Below are 15,472 nucleotides of genomic sequence, written 5' to 3'. Positions count from 1 at the left end.
ATTGAGTAGAGTCAGAAATACGTGTTGTTAGATGCATGATCGATTAGTCTTGTTTTCATACTCTTAGTTTGAAACTGTCAATATAAGTTAAAAATGTTGATGAGAATATACTTACAATTGAATCACAGGTTGAAACTTTTCTGTGAAGTCAAGCCTCAGAGGGCAGCCATATTTTTTCCAAATATACCTTACTTTCTAGAAAAGGAAAAATACTTGAGTGATTTTATATATTTGGTCCATTGACAAAATTTTATAGTTTTCTTACCAAGTTTTTAGCTGGTTGATGCCTCAGATATGACCTGTAAAAAAGACATTCCTCATTATTTATTTCTTGTACCTCTTTTCAGACTTAAAAACTAAACCCGTGACTTTGTTTAGGTAAGGAGGTATCACAAAGGTCAAACAGATAAATACAATTATGAAACACTGAGCACTCACTATGTTTCAGGCACTTTCTACACATATTTACATACATATTAACACGCTCTTACAACAGCTAAGGTGTGAATTACTGTCCTCTCTTTGTAGATCTGGTACTATTCTCAGAAACTGTGAAACTCATTCAACGCTACAGACCTTGCTTTACTACTGAGCAGGATGTGTGACAATAAAACCCATGTTCGTTGGGCTGTTCCAATGCAGTTCTCTCCAGGATATTAACAGATGAAAGAAGAGGATACTTCAGAATCAGTAACAATAGATGTGTATTTTAAAACTTCAGATATTTCCTAATTTAGATTTCTCACTAGAGTGGAATGCTTCATGTTCATGAACTCAAGGACTTATTCCTTCAAAATCACCTCCCCCACATTCCCTGTCTTCTCAGTCCTCATACTTGAATCACTGTTACCAGCCACATGTTCTATATATGTTACCACGTGGCAGGAAACAGACTCAGGAAACTCCCATCACAGTGACACAGTCTATTTCATATTCTTGCCTTTCAGGCGCAGCTGCCACCTAGACACTAAAAGGTGGTGTCCTCATCAACTATTAAACATTTTCTTCTCATCCTTGTATTTTACCAACGGCTTTCACTAAGCATTGCAACCTGGAGCATCTCGGCTGGGCCACTCTCCACCCTACCTTAATGAATGAAATCACTTAAAGAATATGCCTACTGGCTAAACATTCTTTCATTTATTTTAATTAATAAATTATTATTTTAAATAATAAATTTCTAATTAGAATTAGAAAATTTCACAACTTTTCAAAGATGCTTGTAAATATTTCAGACGCTGTGGACTTCTACATTTTGACAGTCTAATAAATATTTAACATTTTAAAAATGAAGATCTTTATCTGCCAAAGGTAAAAGTCAAATTTTGTTTAGTTATATGTTTAATACAGCACATTATTAAAAATAAATATGCATACAATTAAATATAAAATCTAGAAAAAAGTTCAGTTAGTATTTGATGTCAGGACTTTCCGGGTAAATATATTACTTCTAACTAGCTGAACTACAGTCATGTAGAATTTGAGCCACCATGCCCGGCTAGTGTTTTGTATTTTTAGTAGAAATGGGGTTTCACCATGTTGGCCAGGCTGGTCTTGAACTCCTGACCTCAGGTGATCCATCTGCCTCGACCTCCCAAAGTGCTGAGATTACAGGTGTGAGCCACTGCACCCGGCTTCAGTCATGTAGAATTTGAGAATAAGTATGTAGGCAAAAAAAATTCTTGTATGTCTTCCTTAAATTACAGGGAGCAATATCAGATTTGAGACTACATATATGTAAATGAGGTTTGCTTTGTTTATCCAATTAAATTGAAGGGGGGACTGACTCTCTTGTATGTTTCAGGAGTTAATTATACCATCTACACATTTTGCTTAATGCTAAAACTGACTGCACAGTGTCAAGCCAAACACATGGATGCTAATAATAATACACTGAATAAGTACTGATTGTAAAGTATTGGTACTACATTAATATAAAACTCAGTGCTTATGTTAAAAAAATTTCTTACTTTTCAATCACGTATGAAAAATCATGGTGATGACATTCTTTTTTACTAAATCTACAAAAAACAAAACATAATGAAGTTGTAATATCATTTCTTAAATATTTGCACACATTTAATCATTTAACTCATTGATTCTCAAACTGGAGAGTGTCACAGAATCATCATTTACTGAATTAGAATCTCTGGTTAGTGTGTGGCCTTAGCATTTCTGTTTTTAAAACATCAGTTTCATAAATGTTTCAGGAGATACCAGAATTTGAAATCTACTGATTTAGCTCTTATATTTGATACGTGCTTATTAAAAATTTATAGCAAATGCAGGGCTTGGGGAGAGGTTGCTGAAAAGATGGACAATTTCAATTAGATAAGAGGATAAGTTCCAAGAGATCTATTGTACAACATGGTGACTTTAGTTCATGATATATTGTATTCTTGAAAAATGCAAAGAGAGTAGATGTGAAGTGTTCCCTCACCACCAAAATGATATTTATGTGAGGTAATACATATGTTAACTAGCTAGATTCAGTCACTCCACAATGTATTTTAAAACATCATGTGGTACCTGCTAAATACATATAATTTTATCTGTCAATTCAGAACAAAAACCCCAAACTCCCCAACACAGAAAGAAACAAGAGTTGGCAAGGAAGCAGAGAAATTGGGACCCATATATATTGCTGGTGATAATGTAAAACAGTGCAGCTGCTATGGAAAACAGCTTGGAGGTTCCTTAACAAGTTGAACATAGGATTACCATACAACCTAGCAATTCCACTCCCAGGTACATACCCACGATAATTCAAAACGGGTGTTCAAACAAACACTTGTACACAAATATTCATAGCTGCACTATTCACAAAAGCCAGAAGGTAGAAACATCCCAAATATCCATGAACTGCTGGATGGATAAACAAAATGTGGTATATCCATTCAATGGAATATTACTCAGCCATAAAAGGGAAGGAAGGACTAATACATGCCTGTTGAACCTCAAAAAAACACTAAGTGAATGTAGCTGGACACAAAAGGTCGTATATTGTAGGATTCCATTTATATGAAATATTCAGAGCAGCAAATCCCTAGAGATTATGGTTTTAAGACAGCAGATTATGGTTGCCAGGGGCTGGGGGAAACGGAGAATGGTAAGTGACTGTTAACTGGTTAAGAGTTTCCTTTTGGGGTGACAAAAATACTGTAGAACTAGATAGTGGTGCTAGCTGTACAATATTGTGAAGGTACTTAATTCCACTGAATTGTATACTTTAGAATGGTAAATTTATATTATGTGAATTTCATCACACTTTTTAAAAAACTGCCATGGTAAAACACACACATGCACACACAAATAAAAATAAAAACTCATAGAAAATCTATCAAAATGAAAACAAATTTCTTTGGACTGTTTTATTAGACGTAAACTTTTTTTAAACACAAGATTTGTAGTTGCTACTATTGTGCAGGTAAGGAGTTATTTTACGGATTAACATAATTTCGAGTTAGGGTTCGTAAGACAGAAGGCTATAATGGTCGTTGCAATTATAGGATTTTTTAGTTGGGTAAATTATTCATCTGACCATTTTAGCTGGCTGCTTCCAGTGGAACTTAGAAAGAACTCTCATCACCACCGTTTTTAGATAGATATTGGAAGTCTAGACTATCCTTCATCCTGAACCCAAATTGGACCCCAAGAGTTGACAACTCTCCTTCAGTGACAAGTCTCCTGGCTCTCCAGAAGTATTTTGGACCCCATGCTATTCCAGGTCTCCTGTGGTGACTGTAAAAACCATAGGCCCACTCCAACCTGAGCCCAGGATATTAGAGCTTTTAGCGTTCCAGGGAAGTGGGTCATTGACTAAGAGGCCCAGAGTAAGGTCCTAAAATCTGTGTTTTCAAAACATGTTCTCCAAGTGATTTTGATGAGTAACTGAGCTTGATAATTATTATTTGGACCCTTCTAGAAACAGACTGCTTCAAGCTGCTTTCCATCTGACTTTAGAAGGAAATCGGGCCTGAGAAGGAATTCTGAATGCAGTGGTACTGGGAATTGATTTTGGTAACATGTTTACACCAGTTATTCTCAAACGTTAGTGCCCGTTGTAATCTTCTGGAAATTTTGTTAAAATGCAGATTTTGATTCAGCAGGTGTGGGATGAGACCTGAGAATCTGCATTTCTAACAAGTTCTCAGGTGATGCCAGTGTTAGTCCATAGGCCATGCTCTAAGGAGCAAAGATGTAAATCATCCCTGAAATAGGATGATACCGGCTGTATAAATCAGCTAGCCTTTTTGCATTTCCTGGGAAAGGAATTACGGGTGCAAAGATGTTAGGAAATGCAAATTTAGGAAATGATGAATGAGATGCAAATACTGATCAATCCAGCAACTGATTATTACAACTCAGTACTAATTAAAACATGATTAGAATGACAGAGGAGCAGACACTTGTTTTGGATGTGAGCAAGTAATTTCATAAATACTCAGATAAGAGTCAATGTTCCCCTACTCTCACTCCTAACTGAAGGAAAGGAATCTCAATAAATTTCTGTCTCTGTTATACATGTAGCCTCAGCTAAACAGATTTGTGTATGCTGCCTTTGATTTTCTCCCATGTAGAAGAAAGAGTGCTATGGTGAATGGAAGGCACGGCGTCCAATGTGCTTCATCATGAACCATAGTAGGACTGACACAGTTCACACGTTGGGATTCTCTGGGGCATTACTGAGGTTCTGCTAGGCTTGTTCTAAGAAATTTCCCATAGAAAATGGTGCAGAAACTGGGGCTTCTCTGATATGGGTGTAAGCAGTTCTCTGATGGAAATGAAATTATAACTGGTTTGAGAAGGATGGAGAACAGGTGTTTCTCCCTCCTATGTTTCTGGGAATGAGCCGTAGACTGAAGAGTTGAGACCGGCAACTGTGAAGGATAGAAACTGGCTTACTAAAAGGGAAGGTGGAGAAAAAATGCTGGTAATAGAGAAAGAGGCTGATTCTTTTTATTTTTAGTATGATTCAAATGTAGTATTTGGCAAAAGTTTAAACCAATTGAATCTAGGCATGAACGTCAATTCAGTTTTGGATCTCATTGTGAATGTGTCAGTCATTAGGCTATTATTACTACAATTATCATTTAGTTTATCATTTGTTTTAAAACTTAAAGAGTAACAGGTCAAATGGAAATATACTTACCCTTTAACTGCAATGAATTTTTTATCATCACAGCCAACAGCTATTTGGAACACCTAAAATGAAGTAACTTAGGTAGTGAGTTCAGCAGTTCTGATTCGTATGATCTAAAATATTACGACAGCTAAAACCAATTACATTTTAGATTTAAAATAGTAACTTTAAAATCTGGGGTTCTCTTATACTACTGCTCTGCACTGTTTTCTTCCTCTTTCCTTGATCACTTTTTTTTTCTCTGCTTCCTTTTGTCTTTACTGCTCATGAGGCCCAAAGGTTGGGTCTCTCCTTTCTTACGTTTGTATCTCAGGGAACTGATCCAAATTCATCTTTTTTTTTGAGATGGAGTCTTGTTCTGTCACCCAGGCTGCAGTGCAGTGGTGCGATCTTGGCTCAGTGAAACCTCTGCCTCCCGAGTTCAAGCAATTTTCCTGCCTCAGCCTCCCAAGTAGCTGGGATTACAGGCATGCACCACCACACCCAGCTAATTCTGTATTTTTATTAGAGACAGGGTTTCACCATGTTGGTCAGGTTGGTCTCAAATTCCTGACCTCAGGTAATCCACCCGTTTCTGCCTCCCAAAGTGCTGGGATTACAGATGGGAGCCACCATGCCTGGCCCAAACTCATCTTTTACCTGCTTCTCTACAACCATGATTATCAACTCCCTACTTCCAGTATGTACCTCTGACTCAGCTGGCAGGTTTCTATAATCCATCCAGCTACTAATCTGACTTTCTGTTTTCACTTTTGTAGACCAGTAATTTCTCAGGGTACTAAGCATCACGTGAAGCAGCATCTCACAATCGTTATTCCTCCTTTAAGCAGCAATAACTCTATTCAAAGGAGCGCTGGCCACAGGCTGATTAACGAGTAAACCACTGTCCTCATTTTATGGACAGTTAATTGAAACATTACTCATAATTGCTTTTTTAAAGAAATGCACATACGTGCTTTGTTTGAAAACAAATGACCTGTGGATCCTATAGCTTTGTTAACAGAGCCCACGCTTCTCTGTAAGTCAACTTTGGGATACAGTGGAGAAAAGCAAGTGCAAAAACAAACAATGGCATCATTTAGACAGGCTGTGCCATGATGCCTTGTTTCATGGGCTGGAAATGCCCAAGAAGGGCATTTGATATGGAAAGGCTCACTCTCAACCAAATAAAATCCCACTAGAATCTGATGCAATAAATATATTGCATCTACTCCCAAATGTACCTCTGCTGTTAGTAGCAATTTTTACCTTCTCTTTTTAACAGATTCAATACTTTTTTTTTTTTTTTTTACAGGGTAGAATGAATATTACACACAAAAATTAAAATAGAATTTCATGGAACTTTGCTAAGAAGACAGGTTATATCTGGTAGCTAGAATGCATTATATCTAAAGATGAGACTATTAGCTTCATTAAAGCTCAGTTATTAGGAAAATGAACTGCTGCAAAATATCTTACCCTGCTTGTAATGCTTAGATACATGTTGCTTAAAAATAATATACGGGTTCCATGGAACTAAAATACAATTAATTACTATACAGACATTAAAAGAAGGCTTACAGAGATAGTGACAGTTAAAGTGAATGAACGCTTCATTGATAAGACCTGTCAATTTTCCTGGCAGAGAGTCATGGCTTCTTGTAACCAGGGTCCTGGTTCTCCTTCCACTGAGATACCTACTTCCATTTCCACCCGGCTCCAGGACCCCTGCCCTTCCAGCAGGCTGTCCCAGTAGGGTCTACACACTTGTGTTCTGCCTTACGCATGTCCTCGGATAGTGCACATTTCCACAAAGCAAATCTGGAAAAACTCTAATACTTCCTACCCTATAAGAAGGACGTGGTGGTCAGGAGGGTGGGGATAGAAGAATGATGTCCAGCCAAGTTTGGTGGCCTTAAAGAGTTGACCCTGCTCAACCAAGACCTTTCAGTCTTCATTTCAAAGGCATGCTCCACAGTGGGAGTTCATGGATTTTATTTCCTGGACCACTTGATTTCACGCACAGGGCCTGATTTGTTCTCCCAACCACTCTACCCACAGTCCTCACCACCCACCATCATGAAATCGTTGCTTTCCTGATCAGAATCATTGGCCTGCCCTTTATCTTTACTAAATTATCTATATAAGGGCTGACAAAGGTTCTCAAATCTATCATAGTCAGGACCCACCATCGCTTGATGATCTCATTTGCAATATTTCTTCTCTTCCTTGTCCTAGCTGAAAAAAATCATTCCAAGCCTCAGGATCAACAACCATGGCTAGGATTAAAAATGTGAGTTAACCTGTAGGTGGATATTGAAAAGGAGTTGCAGGTATAGTGTGGGGAGCATGAGTGATCCTGTTTTCTAGAGTGCCCACTGCTGCAGGGCGGACATATGCCCCAGAACTGCACACCTAATTAGAGAGATTCTGACATATAGCCTAAATGACAACATTTCTCCTCAGTGCAGAGACGGAGCCGGACAGCTCCTGCCTTAACCAAGAGACGGACACAGCATATTTCTTGTAACCAGACAGATTAAGTGACCTGAGACAGGGATTCTAAAGGCCCTCAACACAAATGCTGTTAGATAATGCACTGGACAAAGTTGCAGTCATCCCTCCCTGGGAAAACTCGTCTCAGAAGGATTTACTAAGGCCCTCTGGGGGCTGGCCAACATTGCTGCATTTCCAGTTCTTGGTGCATGGTTAAAAAATGAGACGCAGCCTTGTTGGAGCTCCCAGTTCTATTTGCTGCTCTGCTGCAGGCTCTGAACACTAAATGACAAAGACAACAGGCTCCTATTCAAATAGCGCAGGTCTAGCAGGTTTAGCAAGGGCCTAACTTCACCCAGTGGGATAAGTCTGTAGGCCATGGTTCTGTGTGTACACAGAGCTGGGCCCTGTGTCTCTACACTATTTATCTGGGAGGCTGATGGCTTGCTAAGCCATGAGTATGGGAGCACAGGGAAGGGGCCTTATGGTTGAAGGCATACTGCGCAGTTGTGTACACGTTTTGATTTCCTTGACTGCTTAGAGGACCTGCCTCCACAAGGCCACATTCCTCTGTTGCCTGAAAGGGCTACTGCATCTTTCTTCATTCTCTTTCAGTGGGTAGGTCAGGACAAACCACCTGCATTGGGCACAGAGGATGGCGAGATTTGTCCTGTCCTTGTCTGCAGGACACCAAAGAGGAAACAGAAGGGAGAAACCAGTGTATTAGATAATTACTATGTAATAGGCATTGTTTTAGGTACTTTACATGAATAATCTCATTTAATACTCTTGACAACCCCATAAGATAGATGGTACATTTTCCCTTTTACAAATGAGGCAGCTGAGGCTCAGAGTAAGTAGCCAACCCAAGCCAGTGGGGGGTAGAGCATGGATCTGAACTTGGGTTAGAGGAATCTGATTTTGTCATGCTTTGGCTGGGCAGGATAGAATGAATAGGGATCCCTAAAAAGATCTATAGATTAGAGAGGGCTGGAGGAAACCACGGTGCTTCGGGAAGGAATCCATAAAGGAAGAGGGTACAAGCAGTTAAAGACAGAAACTGCAGACCTAGGCTAGGGCAGGAACTTGCTAGGTTGTGGCTTCTTACTTCCTACGTGGATTAAGCTGGCATGTGGTAGGCAGACGGGAGTTGCTGGTGTGCACCTGCAGGTGATTTCCTGGGGAAGCAGTGTGTGTCCACAGTGCTCAGGGATGGATCACGTCTGCCTCAGTTCAAGCCTCCCTCTAAATGTATGGAACCTCGCCCTGGTAGGAACGCAGGTTTCTCACGCCTGGGTTCTGAATGGGAGGGGCCAGGTCTTATTTTGCTTTGTATTCCCCATATATAACACAATGCCTGGTATACAGTACGTGCTCCATATATGTTTATTGAATGTTAGGTTGAGAAGTAATAGAGAGAGGAGACAAGTGTGAAATATAGACTCAAAGGAGGCGGGGTTGTTAAGAATTTATGTTTCACAATAATATAATATAATAATACATAATATAATAATAAAAATGTTCAGTTACCTGAACACCCTGATACTATTTCATTCTTCCATGCCTTTTCCTGGAATGTTTTTGCACTTGCCTGTTGAACTTCTACTCATTCGTCACTGGTCATTTTGTGTATCCCTTTCTTTTCACCTTTCCCCTCCCAATCTCAGTCAACTTCCTTAGTTTACTTTCCTCTGGGCTGTTTGAGAACTGTGTATACCACATTCTCTTAAGCTAGTTTATGTTTACCTCTAGGGTAGGTACTCTGTCTTTTTATTTTTGTAACTGCCATTACTGAGCACATAGACTGACACACAGCAACACTCAGTAGGCATACAATAAACTTTTAAAACTGAATAAATGATTTTTCTTTTTTCTTAAATTATGAATAAACGATTTTTTGAAGAAATAAGTGCAGGATAAATATGGATGTGGCCGGCAGTCTCTTCTTTGACAAACCATATCCAACTTTTGTCATTCCCACTTATTTTCAGTTTTCCTTTACACAATTTTATATATCTTCATAACTTCAGGAAACAATGGTTTTACATCTTTGTATGTGTTGATATATCCCACTTTAGACAATAAACTCACAGAGGGCAGAAATATTCTGTCTTCAAAATGAAGTGAGGCTATCTTTACAGTGGAACATTCCACAGAGTTGCTAAGTAATAGGAGGGTGGTATTGTATGGAGGTACTTTATGCATTATTTGGCTGACCACCTATACATTCTTGAAGTAAAATATTTGGGTCTTCAACCCACGTCACTTACCTTTTGGGCTATTGGACATGTTTTTGAATATTCACTAGGCCGAAGTTGAACCATCACAAGACCTGTGTTGTTGTGTCTAGGAGAAACAATCCGTGCAGGTTATTGTCTCATATGAGAGAAACAATTCGTGCAGGTTATTGTCTCATATGAGAGACAGGCATGACACTGTCTTTCTGTAGAGCAGGTGCAAAGTCCCAGTACACGGTGTGATTGACCTCCCACGCGAATTTCTAGAGGCCTGGAGGATGGCGCTGCTGGTCACAGTTCTCTGCTTCTGCTAAGGCAGCTCTGCATGCTGGTCCTATTGTAAAGTTGCTCCCACCTCATGGTATCCCATGTTTTAGCCACCATAGGGTTAATGCGACGGGAAACAGAAATGAGCATCCTATCAGCATTTCAACCACCCTATTTCATTAATACGTCCCTGGGTAATGGGGTTTTGCTGCTGACCTGCCTGAAGGTGGCAGCCACTGTGTGGGTTCCTCCTCTGGCTCCTACCCGTTTTCCCCTCATATTAATAATACCTTTGGAGTGATAAAGAATGAGTTGTAAAGTTAGTTTTCTGAGCCACTTTAAGCTGTGTAATATGATCTGACTGGGATTGAAAGCTAGGTCAGATAGAAAACCTTTCTCCACTATGAAGTGCACATGAATCATTTTGTGTTCAGGCAAAATGTGAGGGCTAAAAAAAATAATAGAAGAAGAAAATGTGAAAGTTTGGTTTATACCTACACCTGCTAAGGTTTTTCTTGTCAAAAAAAAAAAAAAAATGAGGATAAACAAAGACAAAAAAATATCCTGGGCAATTTTATGTGTATTCTATAGCAATGTAAATCTTAGTAAATATCCACAAAACCAAAAATACCCTAGACCATTAGGAGCATAAAGAGATAAGCTGGTGGGTGAAAGGGAAAGGAAGGAATTGAGCCTCTTCTGGCTATGGAGGCTAAAGCAACATTTTCACCCTACTCTTCCTGATCAGTCTCTGTCACGGATATGTATTTTTGTGTGTGTGTGTGTGTGTGTATAAATATAAAAATAACATATATACATATATAAAAATAATATATATACACACATATATATAAAATATATATAAAATTCTGTTTTCTTTTCTTCATAGCACTTACCAGTATCTGGAATTACTTATTTGATGATTGGCTGTTTTCCTACTGGAGAATGGGTTCCATGACACTAGAACTTCATCTTTCTCATTTATCCTGTATTTTAAATACCTAGACAGTGCTTGGCATAAAGCAGGTAGTCAAACTCATTTGGAATAGCACCAGACTAAAGAAAAATGGATTCTTCCTGCCGGGCGCAGTGGCTCACGCCTGTAATCCCAGCACTTTGGGAGGCTGAGGCGGGTGGATCACCTGAGGTTGGGAGTTCGAGACCAGCCTGACCAACAATGATAAACCCCGTCTCTACTAAAATAACAAAATTAGGCCGGGTGTGGTGGCGCATGCCTGTAATCCCAGCTACTCGGGATACTGAGGCAGGCGAATCACTTGAACCTGCGAGGCAGAGGTTGCAGTGAGCTGAGATTGTGCCATTGCACTCCAGCCTGGGTGACAGAGCGAGACTCCATCTCCAAAAAAAAAAAAAAAAAAAAGAAAAATTGATTTGTTCTAGGGAAAATATGCTATTTTTTAAGAAAATCCTTCAAGACTGTAATGATAGCCATAGGAATGCCTTCACACAGAAGTCCATGTTGGTTGTCTTCCTCCAGGCAGCCTAGCTGCTACCTTACTGCAGGAGTCAAAGACAGCATTTTATCTGGCTCTGTGCAGAAAGAGGTTCTGTGATATCAGAGTTCTTGTTTTTGCTAGTGATGGTATGTAGAAACTTTGAGATGGGAACTAGTGATAAAACATGCTTGAAAATTCTTCGATTAAGAAATAGCCCTTTTTTTGCATCTTCATTTGGATGAATGAGAACTTCAGATAGGTCCTGTTTCTTATTAAACTACAAGGAGTATTTTACATTTTATACAGTTAAATATTCATTTTACATCTATCCAGACAGTGAAAGGAATTTGAAATTTGAATAGTTAAAAGAATATGAGGCCATTTAAATAAAAGAACACCCACAAATCAATAACCTGAGTAGCATATTTGATACTGAGAAAGTTCTTTTAAAAGTTATACTTACTGCATCTCGAAGTAATCATATAGTCCCTCATAATCTACATTCTGATAAAATGTTATTGTCTGAAAAAAGAAAATTTAAAATTTATGTAAAGCAGGGAAATTGGGGGTGGTGATCCCACTTTAGTAGCACATGGCTTTCCACATCTAGGCACGCAAAATGCCTTCATTAGGGTATGTAATGATGTTGATCACTTGTAAGTGATCGACAAGATTGACTGGTGGATAGACAGGTGCATAGATATATAATAAAGCAAGTATAATAAAATATTAATGTACATAGTGGGTATAGATATAGAGCTGTTAAATGTAAAATTCTTTCAACTTTTCTATATGTTTGACATTTTCCATAATAAAATGTTGCAAAATTATAATATAAACTGAATTCATAGCCTCACCAAGAATCTCACATAAAAGTAATTCTACCTGATAGAAATGTTTATATGTGCTTTTCAGGAGGTATATACTAAAATATTCATTGTAACATTATTCAGAATAGCCCCCAAATAGAAACAGACCAATGTTCATCAACAGTAAAATGGCTACGGATATCTTGTAGTACATTCATACGGAGGGACACAATAGGTCAGTGAGTATGAATGAATGCCAGCTACAGAAAACAACATGGACTTTCATGAGCATCATATTCAAAGACAAGAGCAAGACAAAAATACAATATATGTAGATATTTATGGATAGATGTGTGTATATAATATATATGCAATGATTCCATTCATATGAAGTTCAAAAATAGACAAAGCTTAGCTATATTACTTAGTGATGCATATGTAGGTGGTGAAACTATTAAGAAAAGTGAGGAAATTATTATTATTATTATTTGAGATAGAGTTTCACTCTTGTCACCCAGGCTGGAGTGCAATGGCACAATCTCAGCTCACTACAACCTCCACCTCCCAGGTTCAAGCGATTCTCCTGCCTCAGCCTCCCGAGTAGCTGGATTACAGGTACCTGCCACGACACCCAGTCAATTTTTGTATTTTTAGTAGAGACAGGGTTTCACCATGTTGGTCAGGCTGGTCTTGAACTCCTGACCTCGGTGATCTGCCCGCCTCGGCCTCCCAAAGTGCTGGGATTACAGGTGTGAGCCATGGCGCCTGGCCAAAAAGTAAGGAAATTATTACCACAAAAGTCAGACTAATGTTTAACTTGGAAAAGGAGAAAATTCTGATAAGGGAAAACTCACAGGAGGGCTTTGGGTACTTCCGATGTTATATATTTTTTTACTTGAATGGTGATTACATGGGTGTTTGGTTTATAATAATTTGCTAAATTATGCATAAATGTTTTATTTACTTTTGTATGTGGCTGTTATATTCATTTGTAAAAAAACGAATGATTAGCTATGATGCTTAGCATCATACTAGCCAATCATTAGTCTGTGAAGTTACAGTGACCCAGTCCGCATTATATAAGCAAGGTGCTTTCATAATACTATTGTACTTCACTGAGCCTAAATTGCTATAGGATGTAAGACTCATCCTGATTTCAGAGATGTTAAATGTTAAGAAAAAAGTGCCCTATCGAAGAGATCACTTGAGGTCAGGAGTTCAAGACCAGCTTGGCCAACATGGTGAAACCTTGTCTCTACTTAAAAAAAAAAAAAAAAAAGTACAAAAATTAGCCAGGCGTGGTGGCATGCACCTGTAATCCCAATTACTCAGGGGGCTGAGACACAAGAATTGCTCCAATCCGGGGAGCAGAGGTTGCAGTGAACCGACATTGCACCACTGCACTCCAGCCTGGATGACAGTGAGAGACCCTGTCTGAAAAAAAACCCAAAGTGCCTTAGAATTGATAAAATATGGTAGTTGTAGTGATGGTAGTAGTAGGAGTACTGGTAATAGTGGTAGTGTTTGTAGTAATGCACACATATAGTACTTACTATGTGCCAGGTGCTTTTCTAAGCCCTTAATGTGTACTAGCTCATTTAATCCTCGTAAGAACCTTACGTGTCAAGTTGAAAGAAGAAAAAAAAATGAGAATAAAAGAACCTTATGAGGTAGGTACTTTCATTACTATTGTTATCCCCAATTTACTGATGAGAGAATTACAGAGAGATTTAAAAACTTGTTCAGTGTCATTTGGTAGTAAATGATAGAGCCAGTATTTTATTAAAAATGCAAATTTTGTATTTTTGCAAAATGCAACGTTTTATTGCCATTGGTCATTTGTAAATTTTTTATGAGTAACTAGTAGTTTGAAGGTCTGAGTTGCAAATACACAGATAAACAGTAGACCCTTGAACAACACAGGTTTGAACTGTGCAAGTACAGTTACACATGGGGTTTTGTGTTTCAATTAGTATACTGGAAAATTTTTTGGAGATTTGTGGCAATTTGAAAAAACTCACGGTTGAACCATGTAGCCTAGAAGATTGAACAAATTAAGAAAAAGTTAGGTATTTCACGAGTACATAAAATATATGTGAATACTAGTCTATTTTATCATGTGCTACTGTAAAATATATACAGATCTACTATAAAGTTAAAATTTATCAAAACGTACACAAACATTTACAGACCACACATGGTGCCATTTGCAGTTGAGAGAAATGCAAACAAATGTAAAGGTGCAGTAATAAACCACAACTGCATGAAATTAATGTACATGTACATGCTGTACTGTGTGATCATTTCACAGCCCCCTCCCATTGCTATTGCTATGAGCTCAAGTGTTGTATCTGCTTAAAATGCTGTGTGACACTAGTCTTCCTGTGGGCAGTTTGTCCTTCCAGTAAATTGCATATCACAGCAAAAACTGATCTCTTGTGGTTCTTGCATATTTTTTAAATCATGTTTATTGCAATACTGTAAATCTTAATAACACCATGGGCCCATACAAAGTGTCACTAGTGATACTGTGGAAGGTGCTTCGAAGCAAAGAAAAGTCATGACGTTACAAGAAAATGTTGAACGAGAGAGAAAATCGAAAAACAGAACAAAACAAAAAAAGAGAAATGAAAAAAAATGTTGAATTGATTGATATGCACCTGTGTGTGTGTATATATATGTATATGCACTTATATATATAACCTGTATATATGTACCTGTATAGATATGTACCTCTGTGTGTGTGTGTGTATATATATATACCTGTGTGTATGTGTGTATTTTTTATGTATATATATATATATAGAGAGAGAGAGAGAGAGAGCTATATATATATAGCTGTAGACTGAGGTCTGCAGCTAGGTTGCCCATCATTTCAGAAGATTTATCTTGTAAACAGATAATGTAAAACTTACGGTATTGATAAATACAGTGTAGTATTGTAAATGTGTTTTCTCTTCCTTATGATTTTCTTAATTGCATTTCTTTTCTCTAGCTTACTTTATTGTAAGAATACAGCATATAATACATATAAAAGATGTGTTAATAGGCTGTTTAGGTTAGGCTTCCAGTCAACAGTAGGCT

At 38.2% G+C, this 15,472-nt stretch overlaps 1 protein-coding gene and 1 long non-coding RNA gene across 22 annotated transcripts in view; one reads left to right on the top strand and one right to left on the bottom strand.

The window, feature by feature from the left end:
• Positions 1–633, top strand: part of LOC110742033 — a 56,171-nt gene extending 55,538 nt beyond the window's left edge. Inside the window, exon 4 of the long non-coding RNA XR_002519226.2 lies at positions 529–633. This is a non-coding gene — a long non-coding RNA (uncharacterized LOC110742033). The remainder of the gene's footprint in view (positions 1–528) is intronic.
• The window catches only part of CATSPERE (catsper channel auxiliary subunit epsilon), a 181,845-nt gene that overhangs the window by 46,154 nt on the left and 120,219 nt on the right, over positions 1–15,472 (bottom strand). For all 21 annotated transcript variants that reach the window (XM_021931885.2, XM_021931889.2, XM_021931887.2 and 18 more), the window contains 6 exons: positions 12,043–12,101; positions 9,889–9,964; positions 5,153–5,205; positions 1,971–2,021; positions 266–299; positions 116–195 (listed from right to left, as the gene is read on the bottom strand). In XM_021931885.2, the coding sequence (XP_021787577.1) occupies positions 116–195; positions 266–299; positions 1,971–2,021; positions 5,153–5,205; positions 9,889–9,964; positions 12,043–12,101 (353 nt within the window). The remainder of the gene's footprint in view (positions 1–115; positions 196–265; positions 300–1,970; positions 2,022–5,152; positions 5,206–9,888; positions 9,965–12,042; positions 12,102–15,472) is intronic.

Source organism: Papio anubis, chromosome 1 (assembly GCF_008728515.1).
Source record: "Papio anubis isolate 15944 chromosome 1, Panubis1.0, whole genome shotgun sequence".
NCBI classification, from domain to species: domain Eukaryota; kingdom Metazoa; phylum Chordata; class Mammalia; order Primates; family Cercopithecidae; genus Papio; species Papio anubis.
Note: the sequence above shows the minus strand (reverse complement) of the source record. Positions and strands in the feature narration are given on the sequence as shown.